The 18,650-nt window shown below is 40.8% G+C and overlaps 1 protein-coding gene across 4 annotated transcripts; it reads left to right on the top strand.

Moving 5' to 3' along the window:
• Window positions 1–3,645: 3,645 nt before the first annotated feature.
• FAM170A (family with sequence similarity 170 member A) lies at window positions 3,646–10,805 on the top strand. 4 transcript variants are annotated; one of them, XM_054555862.1, is made up of 5 exons: window positions 3,646–3,935; window positions 6,862–7,002; window positions 8,068–8,360; window positions 9,139–9,197; window positions 9,811–10,805. In XM_054555862.1, exons 1-5 carry the CDS (start codon window positions 3,866–3,868, stop codon window positions 9,833–9,835), a joined length of 588 nt encoding a protein of 195 aa, XP_054411837.1. In that variant the 5' UTR covers window positions 3,646–3,865; the 3' UTR covers window positions 9,836–10,805. The 4 variants fall into 4 exon arrangements, with proteins under 4 accessions (XP_054411837.1, XP_003776696.2, XP_054411835.1 ...); XM_003776648.3 differs by lacking the exon at window positions 9,811–10,805 and having other exon boundaries at window positions 8,068–8,845; window positions 9,139–9,198; XM_054555860.1 differs by lacking the exon at window positions 9,811–10,805 and having other exon boundaries at window positions 8,068–8,845; window positions 9,142–9,198.
• The last annotated feature ends 7,845 nt before the right edge of the window (window positions 10,806–18,650 follow it).

Below are 18,650 nucleotides of genomic sequence, written 5' to 3' on the forward strand. Positions count from 1 at the left end.
TACCACACCAACCCAGCTAGAATGAATATTTTAAAATGCTTTAAAAAGTTTTGCATCAATTGATTTTCTTTTCTTCTTTAGCCTATGCGATTTTTCTTTTTAGCCTATAAATATAGTGGATTATATTGATTGAATTTTGAAGGTTGAATCAGTCTTGCATCCTTGGAATAGACCCCACTTGGTCATGGTATGTAATTCTTTATACATATTGCTGAATTCTGTTTTCTAATATTTTATTAAGAATTTTTGCATCTATATTTATTAGGAATATTGGTATGTAGTTTTCTTTTTTGTTGCTCTCTTTGTCTGATTAGGTATCAGGGTATTAATAACTTCATAAAATGAATTGAGAAATCATCTCTCTTCCTCTTTTTCTGGAAGAGATTGTGTAGAATTAATGTTAATTCTTCTTTAAACATTTGACAGAATTTCCCAGTGAAACCATGTAGTCATGGAGATTTCTTTTTTGGGAGTTTAACAATTACAAATTCAATTTCCTTTATAGTTATAGGGCATGAAATTTACTTATTTCATATTGAGTGAGTTGTAGCAGTTTGTGTTTTTTGAGAAATTTGTCCATTTCATCTAAGTTGTCAAATTCATGTCCATAGCTTTGTTTGTGGGGTTTTCTTGCTTTTTTTTTTGATGTCTGCAGGATCTGTAATTGTATCTTCTGCTTTATTCTTAATATTGTCAATTTTCTAGGAATGGCAGTCTCGCTGGTTTGTTCTTAATATGTGTATATTTTTAGTTACACAAGTTATATGTTGGTACATTTTTGTTATAGAATTCTAACCATCCAGAGTATGAAATATAAGGAATAGAGTTCTCTTTCATTATCTTCTGCACCTGTTCCTCTCATCCTCCTTGACTCAGAGGTAAGGAAAGTGAACAGTTTGGGGTATGTCTTCCAGGACTGTGACTCCTACCCCTAAGTAATATTTGGTCACCTGGTGGACATTTTTTCCCTGACTCTTCAAGGATCAGAAGGAGTTTTGATGATGAAACTGGTGGTGGGGGAAGTCAAAGAGGAACAGAGGAAAGCCAGAGGGGGAGGTCAGAGGGAGGAACAAACAACCATCTTTGTCTGCTACAAGAGGAGGCTCCTTTGATCTAGTGTCCCCACATGTTCCCCGCATGAAGGCTATGACTTCAGGGGCAGATGTAGAATGGGCTCTTTTGGTGGGTACCAGATGAAGGAGTCCATAAGCCTAGCTTCTGGAAAACATCTGATCTTTCAGCAAATTCTGTTGTCTCTTCCTACAAAATACATCCAGAAGATGACCACTATCCATTATTTTCACAACTAACATTGTGATCCAAACCAGTCTCATCTCTCTCCTGGATTATTGCAATAGGCCCACTGTTCTCTCTGATTCGGCCTTTGCCTTCTAAAAGTCTATTCTCAACACAGTTACCAGAGTGATCTTTTCAAATGTAATTTCTCATGCAAAACTCTCCAAGCTTCCCATGTCACTGAATCTAAAACTAATCAATTGTCTAGACCTAACTACCTGTTTACAAGGCAATGCAGCTCATAGGGGAACATCTAGATAACATCACAAGAATACAATTAACCATTTCCAAACTGTGGAAAATTCTAGAAGATAAATTACTTAGTTTTTTCCAACAGGTGAATGCCTTAAAAAGGGAGGGAGAACTGTTGTAGACTAAAAGATGTATCGAACAATTACAATGTGTGGACTTTGTTTGGATCTTGATCTCAACAATACAGTTATACAAAGATATTTTAGCATATTTGGAGGAAACTGAGTATGGCTTGGTTATTAAATTATATAAAAGAATTATGATTAAATTCATTTGGTGAGATAATGATATTTCTGTTATGCTTTTTAAAAGTTCATATCTTTGTAGGTACATACTGCTGCGTTCAAGCAGAAATGACATAATGTCTGGAATTTGCTTTAAAATACAGCAAGTCCCCCACTCCTCTATCTCAAACACCTAAATAAAAAGAAATGAACAAAAGACTAAAAGTGTGTGTGTGTGGTGGATGGAACAAGAATGGCAGAATACTGATAACTGTTGAAACTGGATTATGTGTACATGAAACTGCATTCCTATTATACAATTCTCTCTACTTTAGTCTGAAAATTTCTACCACACGAAAAAATGCACTTTGGCCCCTCTTTTTTAGGGATTCTTTAAGAAACTGGAGATTTAATCTCATCAGCATTTTTTTACAAGGCTACATTTGCCCTATCTTCATTCTCCTTCTGCCTGGGGACAGTCTGCAGTGCCCTTTCAAATTTGGGCCCATCTTGGTCCTCTGGGCATTTCTACTGCTTTTTTAATGCAGTGATTTCTGGGAGTCCCCCTCATACTTGTCAACTAATAGTCCCACTGGATTGGGGCCACTGCCCCAAATGAGGTGTCTCTAATTTTAGATTGGAATCAGGAAGATCCAGATGGGTTGCCACTTATAACTGGTATACATTTCAGCCCATGAGCAGAGATGTGTAGGAAATAGTATGCAATTTTCTTATATAACTCCATTTAATTTGTAATTTAAGCCTTGGTTCTGTTGATGTCCTGTTTGGATTTCCACACCTCCCTATTTGGAAATCATACAGGGCTGAGGTTTTGAGGGTGGGGTGAGAGCATAGTCTCTGGTTATTGGAGCATACAGCTGAAGTTTAGATGCCCATCAGCTCAGTTGCCAGAGAGTCTTTAGGTGGCGTAGCTCCTATGCCATGTGTGAGATAGGTCGCCATGATTCTGCCTGTATGCGTAATACAGCCAGCCCTTCTTGAAGTTTTTGCCACATGTACCTCTTCAGCCACATTTTAGAGGGCTCCTTTCCTCCATAGTTTGAAGATCCCTCTCTCTCTCTGACCTAATCAGTACCTCTCAACACTGTAGTAGAGTAAGAAGGGGGCATGCCTAATTTAAAAAATCCTGCTTCTGTTGTGTTTCTGCTAACTTTCCTCTTTCCTATAGAGTCTGAGATTTTAGAAATAAAAGTCAGGTGGGGTGTGGTGGCTCAGCAATTTGGGAGCCTGAGGCAGGAGGATAGCTTGAGGCTAGGAGTTCAAGACCAACCTGGGCAACATACTGAGACCCTGTTTCTCAAAAAAAAAAAAACCAACAAAAAAAAATTAGCCAGGTGTGGTGATTCGTGTCTGGTGCCTGTTGTCCCAGCTACTCGGGAGGCTGAAGTATGAGGATCACTTGAGCCTAGGGGCTGAAGTGACCCTATGATCACACCACTGCACTCCAGCCTGGGCAACAGAGAGAGACCCTGTCTCTGACTAAACAAAACAAAATAAAAACAACAACAACAAAAAAGAAAAGTCAAGATGATATACATGCTATTGCTGCTTTCAGCCCTGCCATACCCCTCCTCTGAGCAATGAACACAAAGCCTGCTACCTGCTTGAGTCCAGAAGGGAAAGGGTGAAAAAAAAGGAGAAAAGAAAAAAATTAAACAGAAACATGTTAACATCTCAAAATATTCTGCCACATTTGAAATACGGGAGAGTTGAATTCATTAGAGGACTTCTATTGGAAAAAAGGAATTGTTTTTGAAAACGAGGTCTCTGCAGTTGCACAGACTGTGTTGGACCTAGGTCCGCAGAACGCTGTGATGTCATCATTGAGGTCAGAGAATCTGCTGTGGGCCTGGTGAACTTTGAACCTTAACAGCCTTGCAGTGTAGTGGGCACTGGGCAGTGCTGCTCCTTCACTAAGCGGTCTGAGTTATTTAGCTATTTAGGAGATTCAACTACGTTTATTCTTACTGAATCTTTTTAATGAATTTCCTGAGAGCCAAGAAGGGCCAATCTACAGGAAAAACTGGGAGGTGGACATTAAGCATCTTCTAGAAACTCTTCTAGCTGATATCATGAAACGACGACAAAAGAGGAAACATTTGGAAAATGAAGAGTTCCAGGAAACCTCTGAGAAGGGAGGAGGTATGTGCGGGGCAAACTGTCTGGGGCACAAGCGTCACTGGCCAGCCAGAGCCTGCTTCTTCTTTTTTTTTTTTTTGAGACGGAGTCTCGCTCTGTCGCCCAGGCTGGAGTGCAGTGGCACGATCTCGGCTCACTGCAAGCTCCGCCTCCCAGGTTCACGCCATTCTCCTGCCCCAGCCTCCAGAGTAGCTGGGACTACAGGTGCCCACCACCACGCCCGGCTAATTTTTTGTATTTTTAGTAGAGATGGGGTTTCACTGTGTTAGCCAGGATGGTCTCGATCTCCTGACCTCCTGATCCGCCTGCCTCGGCCTCTTTTTTTTTTTCTGAGATGGAGTCTTGCTCTCTTGCCCAGGCTGGAGTGCAGTGGTGTGATCTCGGCTCACTGCAAGCTCCGCCTCCCAGGTTCAGGCCATTCTCCTGCCTCAGCCTCCCGAGTAGCTGGGACTACAGGCGCCCACCACCATGCCCAGCTAATTTTTTTTTTTTGTATTTTTAGTAGAGACAGGGTTTCACCTTGTTAGCCAGGATGGTTTCGGTCTCCTGACCTCATGATCCACCCACCTCGGCCTCCCAAAGTGTTGGGATTACAGGTGTGAGCCATCGCTCCCGGCCAGCCTGAGCCTTCTTTAGGGAGGAGGAACTGAGGAGAATGTACCACCTATGCAGTAGGGAGGGGGAGACCTGGCTGTTGGCTGATGCCAGCACATCCATCTTGAGGGTACCCGGATGTGAGATGGACAGGAAGTTCAGATGCCACTGGCACACAGAAAGCCAACCCTGCTGGGCTGAGAACTTTTGTTCTGGGGCTGCTGGTACCTGGAACTATGCCAGTCTCAGGCAGGCGGGGGACCCACTTACAAAGACCCAGTGATGCAGCCTGAGTCTCGTCTTTCTCTCTTATTCTCTTTATTTGCTCTTTCCCTGGGGTGACTGAGGTGGATGGTGTGAAGGGTGCTGGTAGAAATCTATGATTTGCACTACCCCTTTTAGCAGAAATGAGAGTAGCCCAATGAGTTAAAGGCCTTGTTGAAAAATATCTTGAGAAGTGAAATGCTTGTTAGAAAGTAGATTAAACACTTGTTAGGGATGGCGTCATAGTGAAACCACGCCAATTCTTCAGCAGGAAGAATTAACCAATTAATCCAATAGAGTTTGTGAATCCACAGTGTGGGACTTTCCAGAGGAAATGAAGCACAGGGTAAGGGCCTTAGATCGCTGTCAATTTACTTCCCAGGCTGCATGATAATGGCATGTATTAAATGTAAACAAGCTGCTTATCCTGAAAGGGGGATGCTCACATGCAGGAGACAGGGCAGAAAGGAGCCTGCCCCAGAGATGGCCCTGGAGTCTTCTGCCCCAATTAGAGCTCAGCAGCGCCTATGAGGCCGAAGGTGGTAAGGACCTGTAGGTTGAGCCCTGGGAATGGAGGCGTGGAGAGTAGGCATGGAGAGCAGGGGGCTGGGACAGGAAGGGGAAGGCGATGGTTTTCCTTCATCTACCCTTACATTTCAGAATGTTTTGTCTGCCTGTGTATGTGTGTCTGTGTGTACACGTGCGTGTGTGTGTTGGGAGGAGGAGGACTGGAGATAATGGGTGCACAGTGGTGGGGTCTGCGGGATGAACTTCCTATCACCATGCCTGGGCCTGGGCAACACTCAATACACCTAACAGTGTATACCGAATTTTTGTTAATGGTATTCCAGGAGACAGTCACTCATACGCCCATATATACTCTGATACAGAAAAAGAGTCACACACCTCCACACACAGTGCATATAATTATACACACATACTGTTCCTCTATTACATACTCACACAACCCATGTGTGTGACAGTCTTTTCTTCCTACAGAGATTTCTTGTGTGTGAGGGCTGTGTGTGTGTGTCTCCTCCACTCTCACACAAACCCAGCTACGTTAAACTAACTCTAAATACCTCTTTAAGAGCCAGTCACACATCATACATACCATATCTGCAACACATTGTGTAGCAGAGCCAGGCCTGCTTTGCACAGACCACAACGGAACAAAGATTCACCACCATCCCCTTATTAGGGTTGCCGGATAAAATACAGGATGTTCAGTTACACTTGAATATCAGATAAACCACCAATGATTTTTTAGTATAAGTGTGTCCCAAATATGGTATGGAACATACTGACACTAAAAATAAGTATGACAAATATTGCATGGGACACACTTACACTAAAAAAATTATTTGTAATTTATCTAAAATTCAAATTTAACTAAGCATCAGCTTTTTTTGTTTGCTAAATCTGGTGACCCTTATATATTCATAATGAGCTGACCTATGATAAACATATATTTCTGCTTAATGTCTGTCTTCCTTGTCTAGAAAGGAAAGTCCACTTAGAAGAAGGACTGTTTTGTTCAGTATTCCCAGAGACTAGAAGAGTGGACTGGTGTCTGATTCATGGTAGCTGTTCATGAAATATTGCCAGATGAATGAATTAATGTACATTATAAATACAAGCCACACCATATAATCAGGAAAAGTTACATATTGCATAATTCCAGGGTTGTAAACACAAACTATGCACACAAACTCCACAGACACAGACACATGTTTCTACAATATACCTACACAAATCTACACATATCAAAGGCTACCTGATATGTATCACTCTTACATTTCAGACGTATTCATAGTCACCACACAGGCCTATGTTCCTATTGATACACTATCAAAATACCTGTTGACTGTAATTAAACTGGAGTACACTATCAAAATACCTGTTGACTGTAATTAAATACTGGAGTATCCACCAGAAGCCTGTCTCACAAACCATGTGTGTTCACTACACCGGACATATGTCAGCCACTCAGTAAATATTTGTTGGATGGTAAATGATGCACAAATATTCCCCATCCATCATATCTCTGTGCCCTTCATACCTTTCTCAGGAATGTCAAAGTCCCAAGAGGATGCCCTGCAGCCTGGATCCACTAGAGTGGCCAAAGGCTGGAGCCAAGGGGTGGGAGAAGTTACTTCTACCTCCGAATACTTCTCCTGCGTTTCTTCTTCACGCAAGCTCATCCACGGTGGTAAGGGTGCAGGGTTCCTTGGGCACATGGCTCCTTGGCTGTGGGGTTCATTGGGCATGAAAATCTTTGAGTGTGGGGCTCTGTGGGCATGAGACTCTTTGGTTGCAGTGCTGCTTGGGTGTAAGACTCTTTGGGAGTGGGGCTTTTTGGGTTTGGGGCTCCTTCGGTGTGACACTCTTTGGGTGTGGGCCTCCTTGGATGTGAGATTCTCTGGGTGTGAGGTTCCTTGAGCACGAGACTCTGGATGCAGGGCGCTATGGGTATGAGAATCTTTGGGTGCTGGACTCCTTAGGCATGGGATTGGGTGCAGGGCTCCTTGGGTAGGGGGCAGGAGGCCCATAGATCCAAGGATGAGGCTAAGAAGAAACCCAGGGCAGTTGGATATGATCAGAGCTCTGCAGAGGTGTCTGGGCAAGATGACAGAGCTGTTAGAAGAGCGTGGATATAAGCTCAGTGTAGGAGAGCATGAGCCCTGGTGTGCAGTCAGGCAGTCAGGGAGCAGAGGCCAGAAAAGTCTGCTCTTGGGGTGTAGGGCCACAGGTCCAGATTAAGCACCTTCAGCGGAACTATTTGGGCTCTGCCTTTGCCTTCCAGAGAAAGAGTTCCTCAGCCCAGGCCTCCAGCACTACAGCGGGACTCTAGCTCAGGCCCACACCTCACACATACAGCCACACGCTCCACAGGTACTCTCTCTGCACACACACCACCCGAATGCATGACCTGCAGTGTCATTCTCCCACACTACCTCCCACGTTCCACAAATAACACATCAATGATGGCACCAACTCACATCTTCATAGCACACACACGCTGCCGACATTCCACATATGCTGCAGTCCTCACCACCATACTTCACACCCCTATATACGGACACCCCACCAACATCCCTACACGCAAATGACACTAGAATCACTACCCCACAATATGAACAACAAATACCAAGCTCACCACACAGCTGCATCACACCACAGTCCCTGTCTCCTGCACCACACATATTCAACTTACATTCCCTCAGCTCCTGGCATGGCCCATGCATCTGCTCATGTTTCTAATTTCCTTTCCCAGGAATCCAGAGAATACATCGAGACAGCCCCCAGCCTCAACCCCCCTTGGCCCAGGTTCAGGAACGAGGAGAGACTCCTCCCCACTCACAACATGTCTCCTTGTCGTCCCATTCGTCCTATAAGACTTGTGTGTCCTCTCTGTGTGTAAACAAAGAGGAAAGGGGCATGAAAATATACTACATGCAGGTACAAATGAAAAAAGGTGTGGCTGTCTCCTGGGAGACAGAGGAAACTTCGGAGTCCTTAGAAAAGCAGCCAAAGATGGAAGAAGTGACCCTTTCTGAGGTTGTGAGGGTAGGTACTCCCCCCTCTGATGTGTCCACCAGAAACCTCCTGTCTGACAGTGAGCCCAGCGGGGAGGAGAAAGAGCATGAGGAAAGGGCAGAATCAGACAGCCTGCCAGGCTCACCCACCGTTGAAGACACACCCAGGGCCAAGACTCCTGACTGGCTGGTGACCATGGAGAATGGCTTCAGGTGCATGGCCTGCTGCCGGGTGTTCACCACCATGGAAGCCCTCCAGGAGCATGTGCAGTATGGGATCAGAGAGGGCTTCAGCTGCCACGTCTTTCATCTTACCATGGCTCAGCTGACAGGCAACATGAAATCAGAGAGCACCCAAGACAAGCAGAAGGAGGAAAATGGAAATGAGGAGGAGGAGGAAGAGAAACCAGAAGCAAAGAAGGAGGAGGAGAGGCAGTCCACAGAGGAAGACCTTGGCCTGAGGAGATCCTGGAGCCAATGTCCAGGCTGTGTGTTTCATTCTCCAAAGGACAGGAAGTGAGCAAAGGCTGGGTTGTGGGTCCGCTGAGGGAGCAATGGCTTCCCCCAGCCAGTACTGTCTCCCCAGTTCAGGCTTAGGTCTCTGTAAGGAAGATTTGGGGGCTTTATTGCCTCAGGGAACAATGGAGGGGGACATAACTGGGATCCCTGCTTCTTGCCTAGGCATCTAATAAAGTCTTGATTGTAAGTCAGGATTTGTCTTGACCTTTCCAGTTCCTGCAGGAAATTCTGAGAATTTCAAAGGTCGCATTAACTAAGAAGTGTCTTTCTTTGGTTTGATTTTCACACAGCAGCTGAGACTTATGGGCCAGAAAATACTGGAAGATGGTGTGGCCTTCTCTTGCAAGAGGTAAGGAGTGAGACTTGCAGTTTTCTGAGGCTGTGTTGTGAGGGCCCAGAGGAATCCAAGGGAAGGATTCTCAGGGATGCACTGGGTCACCTGGTGGCTCTGCAGCCGCATTAACTTGTCGTGCACCTGGTGCTTCTGGGGTAATTGTCCTCCATTTGCTTAGATGACAAGGTGAGGAGCATTGACTGGGAACTTTCTCAATGTCTCCAAGATTTTCCTCAATTCTGAGAGGAAGTACTGCAGCTCTTCTTGGCAGAGAAAGCTCAGTGTAACCTCAAGGGCCAGGATTGGCCTGAAAGGACAGGGTGCCAGCAAGATCAGAGGTGTGGAGTCTGAGAGCCTTTGGCCTGAGCTGGGATCTCACCTCAGCCCATGGGTATAGCCCTTGGGGAAAAGGGGAATTTGGAGAGGTAACAACATCATCCTGATGAGATACCAAGAGACCTGGAAATGTTTCAGAACCTTCATTTTGCTGCATTTGATCTGGAAATGAACTCACTGTGGGGTGCATGGCTCTGAGCTTTAAAACAAAGGTGAAGGGTAACTGACTAGCAATGCTTGTATTGTTTCTTGCCTCTTCCTGTTCTGCCTCAATTGTTTTCTTCACTTCCAGGGAGAAGAAAGATCCATGGAGATAGCAGCAGACAGGCTGCCCAAGGTATGAAGGAGATGAGGGACCAGCATTCAGTCTAACATGTAAACATCATGTGTAATAAAGGTTGTGCTTCAAACCTTCCCTGGATACATTATTTAATTAACAAATTAATCTACCTATCTATTCATCATTTTCTTTTTTTTCCTTTTTCTTTTTCTTTTTCTTCTTCTTCTTCTTCTTTTTTTTTTTTTTTTTCTGAGATGGAGTTTCACTTTTGTTGCCCAGGCTGGAGTGCAGTGGCATGATCTTGGCTCACTGCAACCTATGCCTCCCGAGTTCAAGTGATTCTCCTGCCTCAGCCTCCCAAGTAGCTGGGATTACAGGCATGTGCCAACACACACAGCTAATTTTGTATTTTTTTTTTTAGTAGAGACGAGGTTTCACCATGTTGGTCAGGCTGCTCTCAAACTCCTGGACTCAAGTGATCTACCCGCCTGGGCCTCCCAAAGTGCTGGGATTGCAGGCGTGAGCTACGGCGCCCGGCCCTATTCATTATTTTCATCTATCTCTCTAGTGGTTTGTGAACGAAGTTTTACATCAGCACTAAAGATATCTACCAGCCTTTTCCAGAGGCAGCAATACCCAAGCTCCTGGGATGGATTAGGCTTCTGTGTGACAATTTTTTCAAGGCTGGATACCACATTTCATATGAGACCAAGGCAAACTCCACTACATACCTATGTTTCCATCATCCTGCTTTATTAAGCTTAGCATTTTTCTACGTTTGCTTCAGATGGCTTTGAAGTAAAAATGATTACAAATACAGCCATAGTCCCCTGTTCCATTGCCTTACATATGGATTTTGAGTATTTTTTAATACTTCTATGCATGTTTTATGCTATTATACAAATATATAAAATGTTTTGAATATCTTGAAAGTTTCACATACTATTGTACTTCATTATTAGTTTGCAACTTGTTTTTATTAAAAAACAGATTATCCATTGTCATACACATATCTGTAGTTAACTAATTTTTACTACTGTATTATAGTTCATTCTATCAATATGCCAACTTTTTATTTATTGTCTTTTTGATGAAATTTTAGTTGCATCCAAATTTCCTCTATTACCACAGAATGTGAGTCTCTCTCTAGGATGTATACCCAGACATCCATTGCTGTGCTGAATTATATAGATATTTCAGTTTAGTAGTTACTGCCATGGTGTATTTCTTTCTTTGTTCAAGCATTTTTTCTTTCTTTCTTTGTTCTTCAATAATGATTAATGCTTTTCTCCACAAATGTTATATACAATTTTTATTTGATGCAGTCCAAGATTTCTTTTCATTCTCCTTGTAAATGGTATGTTTTTTCTATTATATCTTAGAATTGGTTATTATTGATGCATATTTTAAATTTTCATTTCACATCTAGCAACCTTTTTGAAATTTTTCAGGTGTAAGTATTTCTACATAGTATTCTGTATTTTTCTATATTCAATCATATTAAATACAAATAAGAAGAATTAGTTTTTTCCTTTTTATTTCTAGACAGCACTTTTATTTTTCTTCTGTTACTGAACAGGCTAGGACCTCTGGTACAATATAAAATAATAGTGACCATAAAAATAACCTAATTTTAAAAAAAGTGAGAATGATTGTTGAATTTTATGTGGGTTTGATGCATCTATTCAGATGATTTCATTCCTTTAGTTGTTAATTTTGTGTAATGCATCATGGGTTTTTGGATGATAAACCATCCTGGCCTCCCTGAAATAAACCTCATTCTACCATTATTGTTTTCTTTTACTAAACTGTTGAATTCACTTTGCTATTAAGAAATTTAGGATTTCTATGACTATTCACAAATAATATCACAGTATAATTTTTTTTCTTACATTACCCTTGTCCATTTTTTTTTCTTTAAAAACAAAATTAGCTATCTCCTATGCTATGATATTTTTCCTCTCATCCCTGAAAGGGCTTCTATGGAACGGGAGTTCACTTAATCCTTTTTTTTTAAAAAATTTAATTTTATTTTAAGTTCCAGGATACATGTGCAGGCTGTGCAGGTTTGTTACATAGGTAAACATGTGCCATGGTGGTTTGCTGCACCTGTCAACCTATCACCTAGGTATTAAGCCCTGCATGCATTAGCTATTTATCCTGATGCTCTCCCTTCTCCTTCCCTCCTAACAGGCCCCAGTGTGTGTTTTTCCCCTCCCTGTGTCCATGTGTTCTCATTGCTCATCTCCCACTTATAATTGAGAACATACAGTGTTTGGTTTTCTGTTCCTGTGTTAGTTTGCTGAGAATAATGGCTTCCAGCTCCATCCATGTCCCTGAAAAGGACATGATCTTGTTCCTTTTTATGGCTGCATAGTATTCTATGGTGTGTATGTACCACATTTTCTTTATCCAGTCAGTGCAGGATTCAAATGCTGTGTTGATTCTTTTTGGTGGGAGCCACCGACTGCAGCTGTTTGTAGTGGGCCATCTTGGCCCCTCCCCTCCCATTTAATGCTTGAAGTTTAGGTAAAGTTTTTCTTTAAAAGCCTTATGTAGGATTTTTCTTTTGTTGGGTAGAGGGTTGAGAATAATTTTTCTTATTATTTCAATTTGTTGTTTAAAGCTTTCAGTTTTTCCGGAAACAAATTTATATTTTTACAAATTACATTTAATAACACAAAGTAGTTCATAGTTTTATCATGGTAGTCTGTGATTTAAAAATCTTCTATTGTAATTATGTTTGCATGTTTGCATTTTTTTCTAATTTTTTATTTGCACATTTACTCACCTAGTTCAACTGATTAGTGTTGCCAGAGATTTGTTATTTTAATAATTGAAAATGAAATCTTTTAGTAGTGTTGATATTTTGTATTATTTCCTTTTTTTGATTTTCTAATCATACCTTTATTATTTCTTTCCTTCTTTTATAGGTTTACTCAATGTTTTCTTTTTCCAGCATCTATTGAACAATTAACTTACTGATTTTTAATCATTCTTATTTTTAAATAAATGCATATGAAACTATGCAAATTTTCTGAAATGCCATTTTAGTAGTATTCCACAAGTTTTGTGTTATACTTTCATTGTTGTTTATTTCTAAATGTTTTATAATTTCCATTCTGATATTCTTTTTAATCTGTGAATCACATAGGAATACATTTCAAAGTTGCCAAAGTTTTATTGTAACCTGGTGCATAATCAATTTAAAAAGTGTTTCATATGTACTTGAAAAGAACGTGTATTCTCTATTGGATTCAAGTTCATATGCATATCTGTTAATCAGTCTCCTTTATTTTATTCAAATATTTTTTATTCTTTCTATTTTTAAGTCTGATCTTCCAGTTTCTGGTATAGCCTGAAATATTTTACAATGATTGTGAACTTGTCAATTTCTGCTTATATTTGTACAGAGTTAGCTCATATATTTTGAAATTATATTACAAGTCATGTGAAAATTAATGTTTTTTACTTTTTTTGGTGGGTTTTCTTATTGTCAAATATTTCCCCCACTTTTTCTCTATTAATTCCTTTCTTGTTTTAAATTCCAATTAGTTGCTTTAATATGCTTTTTGTCTAAGAACTGTTTTGCTGTATTTACAATATTCAGTCTGCTTTTTAGTAAGTGAGTTTAGCTGATTATACTTATTTCAAAGACTGAGAGGTTTGGAATGGTTTCTACATCTCCATCTGTGTTTTTCACTTACCAACTTTGGTAGATCATGTCCTAATATCACTCTCTGCTTACTGCTAGCTGAACTCTGATTTTGTTCAGGTTTTGAGCTTTACTGGGCACAGCCTCAGGAGGTGAATCTTGATTTATTGAAGCTGGTCATATTGCTTCATTCCACTTTTTTAGTGATTGATTTTTACCAAATAAGTAGTAAGGGGAAGTTTGCTGGGGAACTTCTGGCAGAGATTTTCCTCTTTGATAAAAGGGGAGTGGCTCACGGTGAAAAACCCTGACCCTTTCCTTCTTGTTTTTGAAGGTAGATGTTGGAAGGTGTAATGCCTACAGGTATGACAACTGTCTTTCAAACACGAGGGGATAGCCAAAAGAATTACAGAAAATCCCACTCAGGGACCCATAGTCATTGAGTCACCTATCTCTCAAATCTGAACTTTATGAAACAGTAATGTCATGATTGTTGAAGATGCTTTTAGTTGGGCGCACCATACTGATATGCCATCTGTGGCTGTCACACTGCTATATGCTCATAAAATCTGTATTTCTTTTCCTCCTGAGCATTTACATAAAGTATATTTCCTATCCTCTTTTACAGTTAGGTGGGGCCATGTGGCAGAGCTTTCTGACAGAATATGGTAGAAGAGATAAATGCCACACTTCCAGGCATGCCCCCCCGGACCCCCCGAATCTTCCACATGATCCAAGTCTTCTCTCTTCTCCTTTTTGCTGAAGTACGTGGAGGATTTAGGTTTCTGAAAGATGGAGAGTTCAACAGGGAGGATCTAATATATTTCTTGCTTGTTCTGCAGGCATAAAATGCTTAATGGAATGGGTTCCAAACGAGCTGCAGGCAGAGTTCTCTCAGTTTCTCCAAGTGTCTGTGATTGGGAGTGGTGGCTGGAGTACAGGGCAAGTGCAGGCTGGCTAGTCTGTAGATACTGATTCTCTTCCTGTATATATAGTCTTTAAAGTAATTTTCCTTGTCCCTGGCCATGCTAACCTTTCTCCCTCAACACTTTTCTCCCTCTCTCTGACCTTCTAGTACAGGGAAATCTTTCTACAATTGAGGTGAGATTTATTGTTTGTTCACAGAAGTCTTTTCTGTTCTCCTGTGGTTTCTGCTTTTGACATTCCATAGCCAAGAATTTTCCTTTTTTTCTCCTTTGTTTCTGCTGGGTCTTTATCTTCCTAATGCAATGAACTTCAAGTGCTTAGCTGACTGGATGGGGAAAATCCAGCAGCAAAGAGAAGTGATAAAAAATATTTCAGTAACTTTTTCAAAGTAGCATCCAGCTATATATTTTTAAATTTTAGGAGCAATATAGAAATATTGTCATCATAAAAATGCAAATGATATTAAAGTAATCAATGTATAAAAATAAAATTAAAGTCCCCCTCAAATTATCCCTACTCTCCTCCCAAGCCTACTTCATTTTGCAGAGATTTTGATCATTAGTTGTTTGGTTTCAAGATCTTAGGTCCATGTATTTACATACATAGCTGTTTTATATGATATATGTAGCTTTATAGAGATTTTTGATTCATAAATTGTATCATACTATGTGTAATCTAAATCAACATTTTTGTTGAAGATCTTTTAATGCCTTTAATATAGACATTTAACATGGATCTTTAATATAGATTCATCCCATTTTTTTTAAGCAAGTGTAATTTATTTACTTCCAGTGACAAATCATAATATAATTAACTATCCCTTCATTGATGGACATTTTGAGAAAGGTGTTCCTTTCTGCTGCAGTTGTCTCTCGACTTTGTTAACCAGATTGCATTTCTCCTAAGTATTCAATGGTTATCACTACTGTCTAATAAAATACTTTAAATAGTCTGCAGTTTCCCTACAGATTAGTAAAATTTTAAACTCTGCACTTCAATTCTCTCTCAATATCTGGAATTTTGTTAGCTATTTCTTCACTTAAGTTTGAGTAATTACATGATACATATAATTACTTTCTCCCTCCAAGGTACTAATTTTGACTGTGTCTTGTGAATTACTGAAAAATGCTAGTCTTGCAGTCAGGACATTGGGCCCTTGATCAAGGAACTTAACTTCTCTGGCCTCAGCTTTATGTGTTATCAAAAGGTTTGGGCTAGCTCACATTTAGAATGCTGGGTGTCTTTGAATCCCCCCCACTTAATTGTCTGCTATTTGAGAAGAGAGTGTTTTCTCATGAAGCATGAGCATCATAATAGTTAACATTTATTGTTGTTATTAACCTTGAATTGGGCAGAATTTAATCATACACAGCTTTTTAGTTATACGTTATGTTACATGTATTTTTAGCTCTAAATACTTTATATAGTCCTTGGTACTATTTTAAATAGCATTGTATTTTCCCTTACATTTTCTAATTTGCTATTTCTATTGTAGAGGGACTTGATTGATTTTTTAATTTTTGATCTCGTAACCATCTGCCTTGGTGAACTATATTATTAGTTTTTACTATTTTACCTATGGATTATTTTGGATTTCCTAGATAAATGATGATATCAAATGTAAATAATGTATTCCATGAAGAACTTTAGTTCATTATAATGCATCTTATATACTTTTAAAACTCATGATAACTGTTTTTCATACATTTTTAGGACTGCCCCCCCACCCCCACACAGAGATAACTAATATCAAAGATCTGCATATATCCAGTCCATGTTTTAATTGTTTTCTTGCATGTATATATCCATAGCAATATTTAGAATTCATGTGACTATTTATTTACATGATTGTTATAACATTATGAAACATATTTTATTTCAATCAACATGTTTTCAAGATTTATCCATGTCAATCATGTGGATCAAGACCCATTTAACAATTTGATACTGTTCCATCGTATGCATATAGACTAATTTATTTTCCATTAAAATATTATCGAACAATTGAATTGTTTCCATTACTTCTCTGGAGCAAACAGGATTTAATAGAACATTGTGTAGACTTCTCCTGAGACTCAGAAAGCGTCAGGCTGTTTGAAGGACTGCTGCTTGCCTTTAGCCCGCTTCCACAGGCTTCCTCCAGTCAGACACTTGAAGCATGGACGACATTTGTCAGGAATTTGGAGCACAGATGAAAGGAAAATTCACCCACATGGGGAGATCTAAGCCACTGCCCAGAAGGTAACAGGTTAATTTTAGGCATCCTGTTGGGCCCTCGGGAGAATCTGGGCTGGCCTGCGCCTCCATCCTTCTGCCTCTCCTCAAAACAAGTGTGGAGAAAAGGAGAATCCAAAAACCATGAGCAGACAAAGGGAGTGATCTTGGGGGCTGAAGCTATTATTGAGATCTCTGAGTGGAGTGTGAGTGCACTGTGCAACCAGATGGCCTGCCTCTGCCTTCTGAGAACTTCTTTCCAAGGAATGCTAGTAATTAAGGTGGTGCCAGACACATACAGCTGACATGGACCATATTGTCCCCAAAATCTGCTGCTTTATGAGTATCTCTTCCTGTTCATACACTCCCGTTTCTCATTATTTGGTCACTGCCTTTTGTACTTCACTAATGTGAATCATGATAGCTAGAGGACCAGGGACACGAATGACCCTTCTTGCTAGGCAGCATTAGTCCATAGCTTGAAGATGAGGGAGGAGGTCAAACTAAACTCAAGAAGGAAAGATGATGTTGAAGAGATGATCTCAGAGCTGGGTGTATTTTCTCAAAAGATGATGAATGATCGATAGCTCCAGGGCTGCAAGTGTTTCCTGGAGGCCTGCTGGCCATGGGGCTGGGTTCATTCAATGAAGGAACCAGGTACCCCCTTTATTTCATTCCTTGCTCATGCTTGTCCTTTTGCCAGCTTCTCTGCTTTTGAAACACACTCTGTAAGAGTGATCTTCTCCTGAAACCACTTTCTACTTGTTATTCTAGTCTTATGAGCATTTATTGTCCCTTTCCAGTGTTCCCCTAAAATGCCAATGCAGGGAATTTATAATTTGATGATCATGCTTCTGGGTCCCCAGACCCTTCTCTTCTCCTTTCTGGGGAATATTTGTCCAAGTCTCTTGGCCAAGCTCTTCCTCTCCAAGGCATTCTGCTTCTTCTTCAAAACTGTAAAGTCCCCTATTTTTCAACAGTAGTTTTGATGGCTCATTAAACCTAGGGCTAAAATCACTGTCAATAGGTAAACTAGTTTTATCTTTTTTTAGAGGTCATGGGAGTTTGATCTTCAAACCTCTCTGATAAGGAGGGACATATAATAATAAAATTAGCTAGATATTACTGAGAACTGATCATGAGCCAAGCACTCGTCTAAGCATTTGTTTGACTCGTGCAATCAGTCTGAAGAATGACTCTAGGAGGCAGATGCTATTTTCATCTTAGGATGAGCACCTTAGTGGTCTAAGGAAATGTGGGCACAACTCCTGGAACCATCTGGGAACTTTGTTCTTTTTCTGCAGCCTTGAATTCATCTGAGACCAGACCACACTAGTCTGACTCATACAAAAGGTGGAGGAAGAGTTTGTTCATGCCTGAGGTTACTGTACACTGTAGTCACGAAGTTACTATACACTGTAGTCACATCAGCTACAAAGAAAAAATTCTAAGATCAGTGAGGTGCACCTGGTCCAGATAAGGCACATGATTTCAGACAGAAATCATGTGCAGAAAACCTCTGGCCTGGGGGAGTTCTGAGCTTGTTCTGTTTCTTCCCATGAAGTTTGGGTTCAGGGGATCCCCCTTCATACCATTATCACCCCTATAGGTGTTGAAGCCATCCACAACTCCGGGCTTATAAGTGTCCTGACATAGTGGATGCAGAATAAGTTGGATAGGACACCCCTGAGTGTCATTCTTGCTGGGGAGTCACAGGTGAAGTGCTGGCTGCTGGAGATGCATGCTTGCATGGGGGAAAGCAGAGTGTCTCAGGATGCTTGCTCTGCACTTATTTGTGTGTCCTTTTCTGCCTGGCTCCCTTGTTCAGCCACCTCTGACCTTCCTCCATCCTCAGCCCAGGGAGTCCCTATCTTCATAAAGGTAGGACATTTGCCTCATTTTCCCTCATCACATCCTTTCTCCAAAGTATTGTCATTGTGAGTTTTTCTCATTTCCTAGACTCCTTTCTTTCTCTCCATTCATTTTTGTTCTGTCATCTCTTTCCTGCAGCCTGCTAACTCAGTGGGGTATTTCTTTCTATCCAAAGATGAAAGAA

This window comes from Pongo abelii, chromosome 4 (assembly GCF_028885655.2).
Source record: "Pongo abelii isolate AG06213 chromosome 4, NHGRI_mPonAbe1-v2.0_pri, whole genome shotgun sequence".
In the NCBI taxonomy this organism is placed as follows: domain Eukaryota; kingdom Metazoa; phylum Chordata; class Mammalia; order Primates; family Hominidae; genus Pongo; species Pongo abelii.

Coding starts and splice junctions, on each gene's coding strand:
- FAM170A (XM_003776648.3), top strand. CDS start 3,866: ATGAAACGACGACAAAAGAGGAAACATTTGGAAAATGAAGAGTTCCAG. Junction 3,936..6,861: donor AACCTCTGAGAAGGGAGGAG/GTATGTGCGGGG, acceptor TACCTTTCTCAG/GAATGTCAAAGTCCCAAGAG. Junction 7,003..8,067: donor ACGCAAGCTCATCCACGGTG/GTAAGGGTGCAG, acceptor TTCCTTTCCCAG/GAATCCAGAGAATACATCGA.